Below are 21563 nucleotides of genomic sequence, written 5' to 3'. Positions count from 1 at the left end.
ATCCAATAACAATGTCACAAAACGACATTAAAGCTGAATAAAGCAATCCAATATATGTACTTAAAAACACCGATACATAAATTATAATTAACATCCTTATATTCACATAATATTACATTTTATATATTTATATTATTTATTTAAGTTAATAATTCGCTTCCTGTGATTAAGCAAAACTAAAAACGAACGTCATTTTTGACAAAACTAAGCAAATAATTTAAAAGTATCGATACGAGCAGGTACATCACTTTGAATTGGTTCGTGCTCGAAATGGTCAAGATGTGTATGTAAAGCAGGTGCAGGTAAGGTAATGATGAGGGCTTTCCAGTGCTTCACGTGAAAGTACGCATCGAAATCCGTGTAATTAACTCCGCCTGTTTCGGTTGTGGTGCAACACTATTGAATGTTTTAGCTATCAGATCGACATAATGGATGCTCGTTTGTAATTGTATATTGTATTGTCTATAATGTTCGTTGAATTTTATCGAATTCTCTAAGTTTTGTAAGACTAATCACCAGCTGACTTGTATGATATTGTTTAATACATTGTACGGTACATTTAGTTTATGAAGCTATCTTTATAAAGAACATTTATATATTGAAATAGATATACGAACTACTACATGGAATATACTATAAATTAAATAATGTTATGTCTTAGAAATATTATGTGCAACGGCATACTCTCCTGGCAAGAATAAATTTGTGATTCAATTATGTTGGTCCAGTGTAAGTTGGTCGATATACATGTACCGAAATTTCATCCAAAACAAACTGTTCCTCACCACGTTTTTTTTCTCCCAAACTCGTTTTAGTTATACACACAAATTAAGCACATGATAGCTCCGTTTTATTCCGCTACCAAGACCAACCTTTTTTTTGTTATATGTCATAGAAAATATCAACGATATGATATTATGATAAGACTAATTCATCATTATCATATAATATGAACTGAAGCTGAGTTTAAAATTTTTATTGCAAATCGGTTTTATGTTTCCGTGGAAACGTGAAAAACGAACTGCATAAATATAATTTATATTAAAAATGTATTTATAACAAAGAATATAAAACTTTTTTTGAAAGGCCGGCAACGCACCTGCAAGCCCCCCGGTGGTGCTGATGTCCATGGGCGGTGGTAGTCACTTTCCATCAGGTGAGCCTCCTGTTCGTTTGCCACCTTTAGACATAAAAAAAAAAACTTTACAATTTTTTTCTAAAATGTTCATCCTGCATTATTCAAAAATATCTGAATTGTCCAAATCAAGGTCCATTACATTACATTACATTACATCACATTACATAATATAGGTCAAGAACTTTAAATATAATTACTCACCTAACTGTTTTGATATAACAAGTCGTTTCCGCCGATAAAAAAAATGGTATGAATAATAAATACATTAAAAATATAATCGATAATTTCATAGCTACCAGTTTTTAGACTTTAACTAAGCAGGAAGTTGACTGGTTCTCGTTTAATCTAAATTTAATATAGTAATCGTGGCTACAAACGGAAATTATTGATTATAAACTATTGCTAACAGTTCGAAACGCAATCAAGTAATAGTCTGCGCACTCCTCCCTATCTTAACTACTTCATTTCTGCGACAAGTAATGTATTATAAATATGAATAATCTTAAAATTCTTATAAATGTTAATATTAATTGAACTCGCAATATCACTCGCTTTTTGTATCATATTATGAAGGTTTAGAATTAAATACCAGTTAAATATCCCATTTATTGACGAAGCCCATAAGCCTTTATAACTTAACGCCACGATCATAAGGATCAAAGCAGTAACCATAAACGTCAACCAATGGCAAACTGAATAAACTAACATGATCAGACGTCCATTTTTTATAGCTCTCGCTGTATCGATATAAAGTTTAAAAAATATGGACAGACAAACAATCTATTACAGTTTTATTATATGTGAATAGTGGGCAATTATAATGGTGCACTGTGTACATTCATTAACGATGTCAGTCTAATTCAAATTGTGAGTCTATATCGTGATAATCGAATTTAGAATAAAAAAGTGAACTTATTTTTTTTATACTAGCCAAACCTAAACAATTTAACTTAAAATATTAAAATAGCTTTGTAGACGTTAAATAAATATCTTAGACTTATAAAGAACAAACTTCTTGTTTACCATGGAGCTCGTTAAACAGTAATTAAAATAACATATTACTATTGCTTATTAAAACAATTTTGTTGTCTTTCTAATTATATGGAACACTTGTACGGATTTAATATTCTATGACTCTACAAAATCGAATTAATTTATATTCCGATATAAAGCTCAACTTTATATTAAACCACGTCCATGTTTCCTCATAAACAACCAAGATACAGTGGCCACCTCGAGCAATAATGAATAGTCTCGTATTTACTATATCCATTAAATATCGACTAAACATAATAAATAGACAAGTAAAGTCGTGAACATGAACATCGTGCATAAAATCTTTTTGATTCATCTCAAAACTGTTCCAACGCCTTTGTTGAATGGGTACTATATTCAAATACACATATTTTAATAGAATATATCATGTATAAAGCAATAAGTAGATACATACTTTAATGTATTTACATAATTATATTCTCGTAGTATTAAAAAAGTACTACATACTGTACTGTGTACTCTAGTTTTTAAACAAAATTTATTTTTAGATTAGTACATTAAATATTATGAACAGTTAATCTTTTATTTTTCTTCTTTGTAGAGACAGTCTTAAGACACTTTGAAATACTATAATTGAGAAACAACTGGTATTACACAAACTAAATCAAGAACATATATTATAAAATGCTTATCGCATGTTTGTGTATGTCAATATACAAAAATAGATTTAAAATAAAAAGTATGAGACAATGCGCATAATAATTGCAATCCATCACTGCAGATTGGCATATGAATACAATATACCACCGAGTTTCTTCCTATTCGAGTGTATCATAAATCATTTTAAAGGTTATTTTTTTTTCAACGTAGGATGCACAATAAGAGTAATGTTTAAGCTTTCACGTCATATACCCGATAAAGACATAATAATTGCAGTCGATTTAAGTATAGTAAAATTATTTTAAATACAATTAAAATTGTTTCGTATTTTAATACGCATATACATTATACGTATTTGAGAAATATAATTGTAATATAACTTTAATAGAGACCTTAAAAAATGTCATATCAAATAGCAGAGGCTAAGTTTAAAAAAAAAATGTAAGTATTATTATGTGACTTCATTTCCTCGAGAGCATTGTATAAGCGCCATACACATTAAGTACCGTACAATTAAGGCAATTTGTTGATTTTGACTTATTTATATAATAAGCATTTACCATAAAGGGTCGGCACAATGGAAAGATAAGTTCAGCGAGATTGGTGGAAAAATTTCGTAACATCCATCACGCAACACTACAGCGTCCATAGCAATGTTGTCGGCTATCGGATATTAATTAAAAAAGCTCTTGTTTAAGCGTTCAAAGCTCCGTATTATTTTTTGTAAAGCCTTAATGAAGCCCATACATGGTGCAAACGACCGCTCCAGAATTTGCATTGATCTTCGTTGGTAATTCTCAACGCGATTTTTGGAAGTCATGAGATCGACAACTTTTATTATTTATAAAGACATGGAATGTAATTTTAAATCTTTATGGTATCAATTATGACACATTACTCGTATGTGATTCTTAACGCTTTCAATTACTTAAAAAATACATTATTAACGATTATCTTAATAGACAACTTAATAAGATACAAATTAAAAATAATATTTTAATGATAAATTATTGAAGGAATTTTTATATACTGAACACCAATATATAAATATGAAGTCAAATAAATCCAAATATAATTTCATCAATAAAACTAATATATTTTTTATTATTATATTTATATGACAAATTAATATAATAATAAAAATTATATTATATTATATTTATATCAAAGGAAGGGCTGCGGAGAGTCGGTTGTAAGGTGAACCAAAATCAATTGAAGATTCACACCACAAATTGGAAAACGAAATATTTAAAATTAAAATAAATAACTTAAAATGAAACGTATAATATAATACGAGTTTATGCCTAGCTCAGTTTTCAGGGACTCCATTAATTGTAATTACGAACTGTGTTTTCTTAAATAAATAAATTAATGTATTTATTGTATGTCACATAAGCTATTTAATATAATAAATCAACTAGAACTACAATTATTTTATATACTTGAAATAGAAATATTTTTGCTAAATGCAGATGGAATTCAATTATTGGGTTAATTGATAATTTGCATCAGTCGTTAAATACAAGGTTTGTTTTAGATTACCGAGAGAAATAATCGACGGAATGTTTATTATACGGTTCAATACATAATTGTTTTAAAGTCAAGCGGTCTTTACAGATTATTTATGTAGGTTAGGATAAATTATAGATGTATAAAAAAACTGGTTCATTTTTTTTTAATTGACTTTATTTTTCGTTCTCCATATCATGTCGTCGTCGTTGTGTAATGTCCGATAATTATTAGTTATGTTCTTTTATAGCGTATTAAGTAATCGCGAAGAAGCAAATATTACATATGTACGCACAATGTCGTTAAAATTACAAATATTATATCAAATTCACGATTACATTTAACACTGCCTTGCCTTCGAAAATCACGTAACGTCATTGATTCTGTATTTTCATCTATATTCTTTCCAATCGTGAATCGTGAAGTGAGTGACAGAAGTGAATATTGATTTGTGTATTTTATTCAAGACGAACGACAATAATTGACATTCAAAAACAAAAAGAGAAATTTCGACTCAGAGGAGAACACGATGAAAACAATACCGTCAATCGCGTTAGTTCAATATAATAGATTTTCGAAATGAATACGACCACGTTAAATGTTGTTTATTATAACCGAATTTTCCAATAAACATATTCGGTTTTGTAATAACAAAACTCATCTTGTTACAGTAAGCAGACAGCTGATAGCGACAGCCAATAAACAATGAAATCGCAAACACGTCAACAATAATAACTAGATTTATACACGTGGGTTGGTTAGATATAATGCCGAAAGTTGTTGCTCAATACGTTTTACATTTATAATATACGGGGCAATATTTGGACATACATTAAATATATATGCTATCATCTTACAAACTTGAGATGCTTTTTTTAATCAGCAATATTGTATAGTTTCAAATTTATCTAAATAACGGCGTCTCTAAAAAAACTCTATAAAATTTCTATTCAATAACTTAATTAAAAATATTTATTGAATAATTTATTATCGAATCATTGAAAAGAAACTATTCCTCAATCATATCGATAATAACAATCGAAGCAATTATTTGATAAAGAATTATTGATTATTATGGACAATCGTTTCTAAATCGTTAATAAGACTTTTTCATTCGAATTATTTATAGTTCGATTCGAGAAAATAGGTGGCCGTATGTTTACTTGCTCATCGTATCGGATGTCGTCAACTTAAGCATTAGCACTTAACAAACCTCGTCCATATCATCCTAAGGAATCGCCCAGACATTCGCCGTAATGCCAAGGCTCACGGGATTAATGTGGGCAGCCATTGTACATTTTGCTATTGTCAATTAGTATTGGAAATATTGTAACGCTTGCATTACTTCATCTATGTGATAAGACATCTACGCGTTAGACAGTTCCGTAAATCACCAGCGCAGTCACTGATCAGATAAAAAAATGTTATTTGTATTATTGGTTACTTGAAGTTATGAAATATAAGCACATTTGTACCATACGTATACTACGTATGGTATATATAAATAGGTTAAATTTGCACCAAGAGAATTGGAATTGTTTAACGGAGAAATTCTGCTAGCATTCATGCAACTATTTCAAGCATTCATAATTTGTTTAGTAATGAATCGTTACTGTGCAAAAAACATGTATATGCTTATAAAAATATTCGCGATCTAATTTATTATAATAACAAGGCCACAACTATTTTTGGAATAGTCCTTTCATTGAATTAATAAATAAATTATAAAGAATATTTTTGTATGAATAGTTTATAACATAAGTATTATAACTTTCAAGCCTGCAATTCGTCATGAGTCGTAAGACGTATCTAGCAGGATCTCGTGTAGTATTCTTGACCTGTATTATCTGCAGAGCATGCGATTACCTGTGTCATTAGCCGCCCTCGTTGTACTGGCGCTGCGTTCGGCCCTAATGACAGTCCGTCGGTGGACCAGTTCTGTTATCATTGGCGTGGAAGGTCGATTGCCTGTAATGAAGCCGATTAACAGGTGGGTCGCTGCGCTTGCGCTGTGTAATTTAATGTCGATGGTTTTGCACGATAGACTCATAGGTTTTTAATGCATTTATCCGTAACTGTTACGCGTATAAAGTTTGATAAATGTACATAATCTGAGAGATTAATTTAAAAATATAAACTATACAATTTAAATTAAGGCTGTCATGAAATTTGTAATTTTACTAAATATAACAATAAAATACTTACTGTTTTCTCTTTTTTTACATCTAAAAATATTTGCCGTAATACAATTTAAATTCCGAATTAACGGAACGAGACAGCACAAAATATAAAATCCTGTAACGAGACCTACAATTACTTTTTACTAACTTAATTTACGAGTTATTTTTGAAACAATCAATTTATCCGGAGGAAATATTTTTCATATACACATTTGCATTAGAACACTTAAGACTCAAATAAATCTAAGCCCTCAAACTTGTACCGATCATGCATATTCATTAATCTTTAAACCGAAACATGTTCTCAAACTGTTCTCATAAACTGCATACAGACAATACTGCCCGCTTGTTTTAGTCCTCACATATTGTCTCAACCAGTTTCTCATACACCTGTTATTGCATTGCATAAAATCAGGTCAGCTAGTCCAGCAGTACTCTAGATTCATCCGTTGTCAGATGGACCTTGTGTGTCAATAGGAACATAAAATGTTGCTTTATAATATCGTTAATCAAGATTGCATTAATATGCAGCATAACGAGTAAGTACACTGGTTTCGTTGTAGGCTTAGATGCACTAATGAAATACAATTATGACGGTCGGAATGACTGCTGATACTGATAAGCGAGATATTGAAACGTTTACATACACGTCCAATTGGCTATTCAAAAATTTATGCAAAGATTTTATTTCGATGGCTATTGACGTGTGGACGGGCCTAGGTCGCTGGTTGTCGATACTTGTCACGCGTGTTAATGTAAATATATACCGTTATTCAATTGTTGTTATTATTAATTTTGTTTTTATTTATCATGTATTAATTCTTTTGTTTTATTAACTTACTAGTACCTGGTAAGTTGACTTTTTTTGTGAACGACTTCGCTGTCTTTTGAATGTACAAAAAATCAAAATATACTATATACAAACAATTTTCATTTTAATTGTATAGAATTATATTCAATGTTAACTACCACCGATTCGGATTATAGATTCTACAGAGAACCGAATAGAAACGCGTTACTTTATTATGTTCAACAAATTTGTAATTTATTCTTTTTACATCAACAGCCTTTTAATTTCCCACTTCTGGTCTAAGGCCTCTTTTTCCTTTGAGGAGAAGATTTGGAGCATATTCCAGCACGCTGTTACAATGCGGTTTGGTGGACTGGCCAAAAGTGCCGATGCAAATAGTCAATGCTTTATATAAAGGATATTAATATAGAAATACGTAGATACGTAAAAGAAAACTAACAGTAAACCTTTATGGATACCTTTTTTTCTTGCGTATAACTTATTTTATATTTATGGAATAATATCATGCGTATTAATATTACCGACTATCAAATCAAACTTATCAATACAATCTCCATACGTTTTATTCAAGAAACAGTTAAAACACAAGAGGTCTAATGAACCGCTAAGTTATTATGGTACATTTATTCTACTTTCTAAGCATTTTATTCTAATGATAGGACATAAAGAGATAACTATTAGAATAACATTGGATGAGCCTTTAACTATTAAAATGGATACTATAATTAGTGTAAAAGTAACCGTTCGTTAATGTTCCCCTGTAAGTAAAACCTCTTTCTAAACAAACTCTTGGATCTATTTCACTCCACTACAAGTCGGACATTGCTGCTAAATTTCATCTTACGTATGAAATATTCCTGACATGTATTCTAATAATGAACTCAGCTCAGTAGTTCATAAGACTGTGGATCTCGAGATATCCCAAATCCCAGTTTCTCTGTTGAGAAATTCTCAATAAGTTTGGCAGTGCTATAAGGGCACATTCGGTACCGCGAAAAACACGTAAAGCAAGGTACTGTGTGACAATTAGAGTGAATGATATTTCCTACGCATTTGATTAGTCTTTGAGCTCGGCTACTGCGACCAAAATTACAGTATTGAGTATACTGTTTATTTATTTTAACTTAGTCAAATATACAGCGTGTAGTATTTTGATATGTTTAAAAAATATATTTTAATAATTATTAAACAAAACTAGAGTTAAGTCAATTATTTTGCCTCTTACAAAATAACATAAGAAATTTACGCCATAAGTACGCTATTACATGACTTTTACTTTATATAAGCACATCTAATCTTTATTAAAGTCTATTAAGCAGATAAATAATACGCGTAATCTATTTTACAGGCATCTCATAAAATTCACGCATTGATTAAATTTATAATTTTATACGCTTCACTTTCTCGATAGCTTTATTTTATTATACGAACATGTTTCAATAAGAAAGGGATTGAATTGATTTGTTTAACATTTCCTTTATAATAGAATGATATGATTATCATTCTATTATAATGGAATGTATGATAATATATGAAATGTGTCAACTATACACATAGAGTAATTATTAAAATATTAAATTTAAAATTATGTCATTTATACCTGTAATTACAGTTACTCACAGTTCACACCGCAAAGCAGAAATTAAAACCACTTCGGATTTCTAATAAAATCAAGGAAAAATTGTTATAGGTAACATAAGAATTTTATTATGGGTAGCGCGAAAATGACATTTTGGTAGCATAACAGTTTTAGGTTTAAATTCACTTAGTTGGACAGCCAAACTCTACGAGCCATAAACCTACATTGATACAATATAATAAAAGCATAAATACACGATTTGTCTCAATCTGTAAAGGTTTCATACAGTAGACAAGGCAAACGTTCTACCTACCTTACCTGCGCAATAAGGTAAAAAGGAAGAAAATAAACGATCCGCTTACTGTAAGCCAGAACTTGATTTATTCACTGCACCGTACTTAATTATATGTGCCTACGTTCTTAATAATACAGGGTCGAATCCACACTGAATCCTCTACAACAATGCTAACTGGTTTATTAACATAATGCTATAACTAGAACTATTAGAAGGCTGAGATACTTCGATATCAATAGAAATTTAATATTATCCCTACACGCACGATTTTATATTTACTATGATAAAATTATATTCTGAGTTTAAACTTAATTATCGCAAACGATTAATTATAAAGATTACAACATTGATATTTTTAAAAATACTAATGTTCATTTTAAATAAGAAATAGTTATTGGTTGTAAAATTACTTATGATTTTAAAATACTTCAATTCTTATATTAGTTAAAACATTTGTAACAGCTCTGCACATCGATATAAAATTATGATTTTTTTTATAGCCACACATGTATCTGTACGTATCTTATAAGATAGATTAGTTGTAATTATCTTTTGTCTAAAGTGTGCACGAGTTTCTTTATCTAATACCGAGTTGACGGTTGCTTGATTTATTAATGTAATAACATTTTTCTAAGTGGGCATCCATACGCGCCTTACAAGGCCCAGCATACTAGTATCAAAGGTACAAAAACTTGCAGCCATTAGCGTTTATGAGAATAATTAATTTAATAAAAACGAAGTATGAGACTTGTACACTAACATAATAACTGGACTGTTAGCATTACAGTATGTTTTGTATGTATTCTATTTGTAACTTTTTTTTAATTTTACACTGTGAATACTTGTTAACAACGTGTTGGGTTTCTTTCTCGACACCTTGGCTAAGACTTCATTATATCAAAGAAGAAATAACGATATCCGTGTATTTGTAGTTTGATCATCCTAAAAAGTATTTTTACTCAGCTAAGTCGTTTGAAGTTCTATGTCGTTGTCAGACATGGGTTACATTACTTCATTAATTTTTTTTTTTATTTAACTTCGTTACTATTTATTGGTTTTAATTAATAATACTTTTAAAACCATTAATTTAGATGTTTCGTTATAATTTAAATTCGTATCGTGTTGCCCTTGAGTTTAACTAATTTCATATGAGAATAATCATTGTTTACTTAGTTTTAGTATTTCTGAAAAGGGGAAAGCTTTCCGGTACAAACTAGTATTTGAGCTAAATTTAAAATTTTCATAAAATACTCATTCAATAAATTTAAGATGACAATTTAGACAGACTTTACTTTCACCGGTCACAAATATTTGATTATAATTTCTAAATATACACACCGCCTTACATACAATTAATTAATCAATACATCCTATTATATCTCTTGTCATCATTATTTTAGAGATCATAATTGCGCAAGCTAAAAAAATAAATATAGCTGCAGCCTCATTACTCTGAGGTTGGTTTGCATGCAATTAGTGACACTTGAAACATCCGGTCGGATGGCGGTTTAGTGGCGAAATGATATATCTAATTATCATCGCAGGATAAGAGTTATCTTTTCTTATCTTATTAGGCCTTATTAGTAGATACCGTAAATTGACTTCAAATATTTCATTTATGTTATCGAGCCTTTTGAAGTAAAACTATATTCACCGCTAATTAAAATACTAATAACACAAAACTCGACAGATTGCCTTTGATAGGTAGATAGATATTTATTATCCGACCTACTTTTTAAGTTTTTCAAAGAAAAATAGGTACTCAAGAATTAACTTTTTTATACAATAAAACCTAAATTGCAGATAAAATCTGCACAGTTCCAAAATGGCTCTTCTGCTTCTGCAAAGTTTTGAAATATATATTTTATATAAAGTCTTCTTAACCACGAAAAAAATGTGTCTTATGATATACTATGTGATATTTACCAATAAGAAATAAATCGCAACTAAGAAACATGCAGTCCGATGTTACAATAAATTTGGGTGGTTAATTTATTTATAGAAACATTTATAGTTAAACTTGAATAATAAAAGTCATAAAATATATTTTTTTCAATTGATAAAGTTGAATGATTTACGAATGTTGATCTAATCCTGTTATTTGAATTCTATTGCGAATAACGGCTCCGGCTATCATATACTAATCAATTCGATTTACGATTAAAAATTCAAACACTTTTATTATTTTATTTAAATTACTTTTATCGCTATATTTGATTAAGAAAAAAAAATGCTTCAGCAACTTTTTTATCGTCTTTTTATAGAAAGTAATCATAAGCAAACAATGTTCAGTCAATAAAATTAAATAGTTATATTGAAATAATAATTTAAAAACAACATATATACGTAAAAAAATATAATTGCGTTGTATCGATCCTTTGAATGTTATAATTAATTAAACTCAACGTCGCATAACACTATCTGAAATTTCACGATCGTAGTCTGCGGTGAGTTTCTAGTTTCTTATTATAGAATACGGCTTTGAAAATAAAAACATTAACATACACTACGATTTTCCGAGTCGACACGACACGCGACAATTCCGCAATTTATTAAGGGTATGTCTAATAAAATCCAGCGCTAGTTCTTGATAAAGGCATGACCACCTACGTACGGTTGCGTTGGCGAAATGTCGTGTTTGGGTCTCTAAGATTATTATGGTCTAGCATTCCGTTGTTTGATATCAGTTGCAACCTGCCTCTCCTTTGTTTACTTCATGTTATCTACTTTTAATTACAGCTATTCAAATTTCTATTGGCATATCGAAATGTCTATATTCGGTTTTTACATAATTAGAGTTATGCAAATAGTGTACTAATTTTTATAATATGTTCAGTCAGTGGTCGATCACTGATTATACATAAGTTTTTGTCGTTTTGTTTTTTTTTTTGTTATAAAAGTATTTGTTATATATTCCTTATTTTAATTTCTAATAAAAATGAAATGCAATCTATTTTACTATTAACGAACATACATGTGAAGTTTGTCTTGATAAAAATATTAATAATATCAGTATATAACTTATGAATGGACGTTTAATGAAAGATCTGCTTTACGTAAACTATAATTGTGATAAACATTAAGAAGTCTTATTCAAAGACAACATTCATACACAATTGCATTTGATTAACTGTAATAATAATTAAATTTGAAACATTAAAAGGAACAGTGTGTAAATGTTCCACTGTGTGCTAAAGGATTCTCTCGATTTCAAAATAATATTAGCAATTTTTTTCTATCAGATAGATTTTCATCCAACACATGGAGGTTTCCTCACGAGGTATGCCTTCACTGAAAATAAGATAAACGATAAACACAAATAAAGGACATGAAAATAATCTAGTGATTACTTGGGCTTGAACCCACAATATTCCAATAAGATCAAGTGTTCTTATCATCACGGCTATTAAGACAATGAAAAGTTTTAAATGAAATAAGGAAATATATAAAGAGATTAACTTGAGTTAAGTCTAGTTAAACTCATTAAGTAACTACAACACTCTTAGACGATTACTGTGAGCAGTTATTAATAATATCGCATTAATTGAATTTTCATTTATGGTAACATAAGGTATGCCTTCAAGATACTTGTAGGCATTTATCTCTACTAAGCGTGCTTTGAATCACAATTAGACAGATACGAGTACAAATCTTACATATTTTTTAATGATAAAACAATTTTTATTTATATTAAATAAAATAATCCAACAGCTTACGTTACGTTTCCAAATATTTCTTATGTAGATGAAGGATGATATTTTTTTTAAATATTTTAACAAACATCAATTAGCAATACTTTATAAAAAATGTATTTCGAAATCATATAATATATATATTCAAAAAAGTCAAAATTAAACGTCAATTGATTATAACATAAATGTAATTTCAATAAACGATATGCTATTTCGTTCTTTGACTTTTATTTAAATCGCAACATTTTCTACAAAATTTAATACAAGCTTGATAAAACCGTTTATGTTAAACAAGAATAACAAGACGTGTCCCCAGTTCACCCACTACGAGCTCCCCAACATCCCAGATCCGTAATCAGAGACTCATACATCATCTTAATACTGGCCGTGTCACCGCAAATCCGAATCACCAATGCAAATGTGCCAGGTTTCCTGCCTTCATTCTAATACCACGTCGTAATTTACGAGACAACTCCTGCTATCTACCTTCTACACAATTTTGTGGAGATTATGTGCTGAATAAATAATGAAAATGCAATATTATATCTTTACCGTAATGATCACAATCGTTAACCTTTATTTAACAGATATAACTGACTGCTTTTCGATAGGATTGAATAGCGATAAGCTGAATAGAAAATAAATTTATATTCTATATAAATTATTGAGTTTTTTTTTTCACAAGTTTTATTTCTTTGATACAAAGAATCCATACTTTAACGGTCTACGATGGCATTAATGGGACTGCATTGTTGCCTTGTTTTTATTACGTATAACTCGTATATTCTTGACATATATGTAACGCTAATTATATTTTAAGATTTTTATTGTACTTACAGTGAGAAAAAAATATTCAATTTGTATGTTACCGGGTCATAAAATGTCTGATCTTTAATTAATCTAACTGATTTACAAGAATGTTTAACTACATAAATTAATTGTGCTTATCATAGAAGGACAAACAAATGATACGTGAATTATAGTTTTAAGTACATTACAAATAATGCCTTTGTCTGTATAATCTAGGAGACTTGTTAAAACAAACAAATTAGCCCTCAATTAATGAATATACTAGTAAACAAATTTGGTTTCGAATTAAGTGTATTCTATTATATTCTATCATTGAACATTATATATCCATATGCTATCCCGATCATTACAAAAATGGAACCAATTTTTTGTAATGTCAATATTCTCAGAACATATGATACTTGTAAAGTTCTAAAGACAATTAGAAGTATATTATTATTATTATTTACTGTGTTAATTACACCCAAGTGAAGTTATACAAGATAAAATATATTTTTAACTCGAAGAACTTTTTTTTCTTATAAATATTTACGATCCAATCTTAAGTCTACGCAAATGTTTATTATTATTTGGCGCGTGCTTAAATATGTTGGTAATTAGACCGTCCCGCCGTAACTCTATTTTACGACTATAACTCGGAAACTACAGAAGAATTTCACCCATAAACTTTGTAAAACAGTTTATTACTATAAGCAAATACTTACCGTAAACAACGCCTCTCGTTTAACCTGGATGCTTGCGCCAAGAAAAATATATTCCTACTTAACACTTACTTTACGCATAAAATAGTACATTAGAAAGTTCCTTGCACATATTTTTTCATGCTGTTATTAAGGAATAATGAAAAATATATTTTAAAAAAAAAACTATTAGATTGTTTTGGTGATTTTTGTTTACAAGTTTCTCTTTATAAACTCCATATTTGAGGCATAAAATCGTACGCATTGTAGTCAATATTGTAACGTGAAACAGTGTGCTAATGTGTTCGCAAAAAAAGTTCCAATTTCCGGCTGTTCTCACGACATATGTCGCTCCCATTCTCACACATGGTGTGTCGATTTACAATATCGTAAAGCGCCTGCGCGACATATCACTCAACTATTGGTCAGACGCACCGTATACCTATATATGGAATTATTTTCTCAGTCAAATGGAATGATGCTAAAGAAATTTTCAAAACAATTATTAAATAATATTTTTAAAAATAGGTTTTTTTAAGGAATGAATTATTGGATTAAAGTACAAAACACTTACATTGGAACTAATTCACGAATTTATAAATAGCTAAGTGAACTGGAATAATGAACGTGGGATCAATAACTACAGACTTTTTTTTCTTTTACACAGTACTGGTATGTCCGAGGACACAGCCCATACATCTAAGCTTGATTTATTTCTCATACAGGGTTCATACATCGTATAGTAATTTCATATCTCGCCATAAGGTGATCGGCGCGACGCGTTTCCTAAAATAGTGATGTGAAATAAATCAAAGATCTCGGTTGTCGATATGTAGCCTAAAAAACTAGCAGTGCGTGTGAATCTGCTGCGGCCTCGATCTTATGAGAGAGTATGTGGAGTATTTGTGTGTCATATGAGATTGGAGTTAACCTGCGCTTTTGCAAGCGTTCTACTGCACACGTTTAAATGAACGGAAATGTTATTATATGAATTAATTCATATCTCATATTGACATTTTCATTCCAAATTCGGAAGTTTAATAAATTTAACGTATTTATTTCCAATGATGGTATTCGTAGTAAACGCATTTGTAGTGACTATGTTTCAATTTTTTTATAAACTATTTCTATATCAATAATCTTAGTCAAACGTTATAAATGATATTTATTTTAAATGGCCGCCTTATAGAGAGAAATATAAGAAACGTTTTCATGATATTTATAACTAAGCATTATCTTTTATACAAATCATAGGCTTTTTGTATACGAATGTAGGCGCAATAATTTAAACTGATATTTATTATTAAAACATTTAGTGCATTTTGGTATGGCTGCATTTTATTACATTCGATTATGAATGAATTTTATACCGCTAACATGCCACATGGGATAAAATAACTTTATACGTTACTGAAATTTAATGTAAATATATTATTTAGTGGCATATCTATAGCAAATGAATTTCTATAGTAAAAATTTATTAAACAAAAAGGAAAATTGGATAAAATAAATTTTATTTGTTTATTTTAATTATAATATCGTCAATAAAATGAAGCACCACCCATATGTTCCGCACTACCGACCATGCAAAACGCGTATCATTGGCAGCTTACTTCACACACTGTTTAACTCACATCAAACAAATCCACGCCAGAATACACTCTATTGTATTCACACTGATACTATATTGGTATGAACGTTCTGTATCTTGTTGATAATGCCTACATTTGATAGACTTATCGTGATTGATGAGCGGACGTTGTAAATCACTATCATAAGTATACCTAAACGCTTATGGTATAGTTGCCGTGATGATAGATTTATGAAACGGATTAAGTAAGGTCTACTGCCGGTGACCCTTCATCGCAACTGGAATTTGTCGTGCGGCCACAACTAGTTTTAAACAACACCATTGTAACTCTAGACAAACTATTATATATTGTAATGTTTTCGAATGTTTTAATTTGTCAACACCTGAGAATTATTGTAACATTGTGCAGTCAATTATATTTCAAACATATTTATTCGTATTATAATAAAATATAAAGTCTAAATAAAGATATTAAATATCCTTACACTTCGGTTGGTGTAGGAACTGCAGCGTTTAAACGGAATGAAATCATTACAGATAAAATTACGATGTCTCGTTTCAATTCGCACCTCACCTCCAATATAATACCTAAATTATTATTACCTGATAATGATAAATAAACTTATTTATTGAAGGCACGTTTTATCGCGAGCTAGTAACATAATATTAGAAGTCGATATATTGGTTTCGTATATAATATATCGAATAGAGTAATTTATTAAATTTAACTTTACATAACAAACCAGTGAGACGAGTTGACGAGCCTATTCGAAATGCATAAAATCCCACAAAAGTCAAGAGTCGGACCGTTTGGAGTGGCGCTCAAAGTAGCGGTAAGAACGAATAAGCGATTCAAATGCTAATATATCACAAGGCGGCGCAGCGTGATGGCGCTCATTGGCCACGCTATTTACATTAACATACATAACCGTGTTCGCTCCGCCTACCACGCAATACGTCACGACGCTTCCGAACGTCGTTAATTACGAGTAATTAGTGGATCGTGACTAGAGTCGTGATGGGCGCACACAAATATGCTCTAAATGCAATTTGCTGAACGTGCAAATAGTCAGAAGCGTGAAGAGTGCGAGTAATTCTTTCATATCGCCGACAAATTTATCTACGAGCGTCTAGTATTATTAGTGTACGTGCAAATATCGCACAGTTGGTACCGCCGCTGTCGGTAATGTCGATACTTGCGGTTAACCTGATAGTTTCTTAATGCGCAATTATTTTCTCAGTTTCTCCAGGGGCTGAATGGTTTCGCGGGGAACATTGGTTACAAATCATAAACAAGCGGCACCGGCCTCACGAGCTCACCAAATAAGGCTCCCGAGACGTCGATAGCTGACTCTTGTTCAAAGGATTTATGTCGTCTGCTTTTGGCACAAATTAGCGGCGTGTCTGATCGTAGGCGTGAGCCAACAAATTTCTAGCGGCACTATTAAGAAGATATCCCTCATTCTATATTCACATTGAATATACATGTAGCTAGAAAATAATTAAATAGAATAATAATACAAAAGCGGTAAAGATTTAGATACTATTAATCATAAGATTACTAATTATATAATTATTTCAAGTAGACATACAATATTACTATTAGAGAATAGACAATATATATGTACATATAACCCAATCAGTCACACTTAATGCGTAATGAAATAGTAATATATGCCTGTCGTGTGTAGTGGTATCGGTATTCTAAATCTCAACGGCGCCGTACAAGTTCCCAACAACCGTGACGAGACGTGGGTGATGTATGTACACTGCCCTGATCAATCACACAAATATAGTTGTTCAGTGAACAAGAGGTGACTTTTTACAAGTATATGTTATAACGAAGTGTGGGCACGAAACTAGATCAGGTGAAAGGGACGAAGAAGTAAATAAATCAAAACTACTTCTTGTGTAAGGAGGTACTATAATTTCAAGTTTATAAAACCGTGAATTAATGCACTAAAAACAAGATATGATATATTTAATAAATTTAATAATTAATGAGATCATATATATTTTTTTTATATTTCAATAAATTTATATATTTTTATAATAATAATTTATTTATACTTATCATCTATCGACTTTATAAATTCGTCTTGCCAACACTATTAAGATCAATATCATTACGATTCTATCAATATAATTCAAACGTTCGCAATCTTGTTCGTTAGCAATATATATTTATCTCATCGGAAAGTACTCAATAAAATATAGCTAATAATTTATTTAAAAAAACATAGTTTCTGTATCGATTGCTCTAGTTTCGATGTCGCAAGTAAGTGGGCGTGCGTCGAAGGCGAGCGTAGGAGCGTCGATCAGATGGTCACCCTCCGCACCGGTCGCGTCATTTCGCTATTTCACGAAACGGCTTAGCATAACAACTCAGTTGTTCTCTTTGTTATTCGAAACTAGTAACTACGAAAAAAATATTTTGATACTATTGAATGTGAAAATTTTATTATTTGTTTTAATATTGATATTATATCGAACAATATTAATTTAACATCTCTCTTGTTACAGGTCGGTGGCGCACGAGCCCGATGAGCGCGTGCGCGGCGGCCGCCATGCGCGAAAAGCACGCGGCGCCGCGCCGCCTCGCCTCGCCGCCCTCTTCGCCTCTTGAGCGACATCCCAGCCCTCTTGGCTCCCCACGTGCTGATGAACCTTTGGACCTTAGAGTAACGCACAAGCGTCCACCTCGGTTAGAAGATGAAAACTGCAACCTTATTGTTCCTTCGCCACCTCCGCACCCGACACACCCAGCTCATCCAGCGCATCCAGCGTTGCTACAATTCTGTAGAAGACTCCCCTTAGCACTACCGGCGTCTTTTGGTCGCTACCCATTCCTACCGGCTGCTGCTGCGACCCTTCTCGCACCCGGAGCTCCGAGAGCCCCTCCAGTTCCTCAAAATCCCGGAATAAATAGAGCACGTGACCGTTACACATGCTCCTATTGTGGAAAAGCGTTCCCAAGAAGTGCAAACTTGACAAGACATTTACGGACACACACAGGCGAGCAACCTTACCGTTGTAAATACTGTGAACGATCCTTCTCGATATCTTCAAATTTACAAAGACATGTGCGAAATATTCATAACAAGGAGCGACCTTTCCGATGTCGTCATTGCGACCGTTGTTTCGGTCAGCAAACGAATCTGGACAGGCACCTTAAGAAACACGAAGCAGAAAACGGAGACGACAACCGTCGAAGATCTCCAGAGGAGACCTACTTCGAAGAGATAAGGTCATTTATGGGACGCGTGGCACCCAATCGCCGCGCTGCTACGGCCGCTAGTGTCGCGGACCATACCTGATAGTGACTCAAGGAATATTCCACTGTACAATAATCTGGTCGATACATCCAAATGACTGTTATATATAATTACAACTGTACGTCATTCACTACGTGAGTTGATGCTTGATCATTTGTGAGCTGCGAAGTAAAATAATACCTTTAACAGTACAATACGTAAATGTAATTATCTGTTGTGTAAAGTTCCATGACAGTGTATATGTATTCAATATTCTTAATCGTTACCGCATCTTTAATCTCTCACAAAGTGACCCAATCAAATGCAACGAAATAACATCGTGTCGGCTTTAAGGTTATGAGGAAGTTATAGGTATACTTTATGTAAATATGAAGCTATTGTTCAAAGTAGTTTAGTTAGAACGCGTACCGAATTTTTACTACCGATAAAGTTATACGAGCTAGATTTTATTTTATATTCATTGTGCATAAAAGACGTAAATAGGTATCTTTATAGGATAAGTGTTCAGAGTGTTCGCTATTTTAGATATAGATATAAAGATTAAATCGTATGGATGTAAGTAGTCTTTTTGTATTATTTTTTTTTTTTGTAAATTTTGCTTCATTTGATGTTGTATATTAGTGTTTTAGTCTGAGAGGAAACGCCGGTTACCAATAAACATATAACTTGTTGCTTATTGAAGATATAAATAATTTTATAAAATGTTAGAAAACTTGTTTAAAAATGATCTGATCAGTGAATATTATTTTAATATATAATACTGTGTGTTGGATAAATTATTTAAGTTTAAGGCGAAACCACAGAGTACGTTTATTAGAGTTGGACGTCGTAACGCCCTGATTGTTATGTTTAAAAATATTACGCAAATTAAAAGTATTTGTTTATAATTCTGAGATTTTATATAATATATATTATAAAGTGTTTTGTAAAACGATAAACAAACGTACCGTTTGTTTTCTATCCTTATACTAAATTAAGATAAAACAACTGTGATTTTATTTATTACTTGGCTGCAATTGGATCCGTGTATATGATTATTGTATCAAATATATTGACGAAAGTCTCTCAAAGAACTAATGTAAACGTTCCTTTAAGTATAGATAGATCTCTATTATTGTTACGAGTATGAAGTATTTAATATTTTATATTATGATTCCATTTCCAAGCTTCCTTAAATATCTTTATGCATATACATAGTATTGACCATCAATAATTATTGATGTGTAATGTAATAAAAAAGTATTTTCTATTAATATATGTATGATTTTCATTGAATAAGTAAATAATAATAAAACTATATTTTATTAAACGATGTTCTGTATTATACGAAATAATTGTAAACGATTTTATTAAACATAAAAACTTACTATTTTTTTTCTATTAAATATTAAGGACAAATATTTATATAAACTGAATACCCCCTTTTCAAAATTCATGTAACTTTTACCTACACATATGTATGTATATTCCGACAATTTGCCATGCCCTTACTGTTTAGTATACTCGTACCAAAACTGTTAAACATGTAAGAGATGCTATTTAACTTATCACTAGATTGTATAAGTAATAGAGATTATTACCTTTGTCGTTTTGTACTTTTGATACCTATTAGACGTTTGAAGGTCACCGATTACCTTGTCAAAATAAATAACAATAAATCAATGTGTGTTTCTTTATTTAATACCCCCAAAGAATATTTAATAAAAATATAAAATTACAAAAAGGTCAAAATTCCTCTTAAGGTCCTCAAGGTTTCGAAAACGTATGCTACCTACTGATGGACAGACATGTGTCAGAATTTCATTAAACACATGTAGGCTTTTTCACGATGAGACGAATTATAAAACCAAATTTAAATACATATGCACATAAAACCTCTGTACTTTAGCCGAATTTGAACCAGTGACCTCAGTAAAATCGTCACACATATATATTATAGACTGTTATATAACTCAGAATTTTTTTTTTTCATATTGCTCGAGGAATATATTTTAGAATTTAGATTGTCTTTGAGATAGACGATATGATTAAACTTTATTGCTATTAATTTCAGTGAAACAAGCCAGATAGGTCTATTACCATTGCATAAACAAGCTTAAATTTATTGTACATAATAATAAGTGTTATATACTGCTATAAATAACTGTTAACTGTTTCTATGTAATTGTAAAATAACTATGAAATCAGCCATAATTAAAAATTTAATTAACACGTAATGTTTCAAAATGTAGCATTAAATTCTCATTCGATCCAGTTACTGCTGTAGATATTAAAAATTATTTAAAACTATTAATATAAAATACCAAAGTATGGGAGGGACTATGGAATATTTTTGCACTTGTAATTA

At 30.9% G+C, this 21563-nt stretch overlaps 1 protein-coding gene across 1 annotated transcript in view; it reads left to right on the top strand.

Moving 5' to 3' along the window:
• Positions 1–20414, top strand: part of LOC125069809 (transcription factor hamlet-like) — an 83858-nt gene extending 63444 nt beyond the window's left edge. The window contains exon 3 of the mRNA XM_047679387.1: positions 18465–20414. Within this exon, the coding sequence (XP_047535343.1) occupies positions 18485–19258 (774 nt within the window). The 5' untranslated portion in view covers positions 18465–18484 and the 3' untranslated portion in view covers positions 19259–20414. The remainder of the gene's footprint in view (positions 1–18464) is intronic.
• Positions 20415–21563: the final 1149 nt, after the last annotated feature.

Source organism: Vanessa atalanta, chromosome 16 (assembly GCF_905147765.1).
Source record: "Vanessa atalanta chromosome 16, ilVanAtal1.2, whole genome shotgun sequence".
Classification (NCBI taxonomy): Eukaryota; Metazoa; Arthropoda; class Insecta; order Lepidoptera; family Nymphalidae; genus Vanessa; species Vanessa atalanta.
The sequence above is the reverse complement of the archived record's forward strand: the minus strand, read 5'-3'. Positions and strand labels throughout refer to the sequence as shown.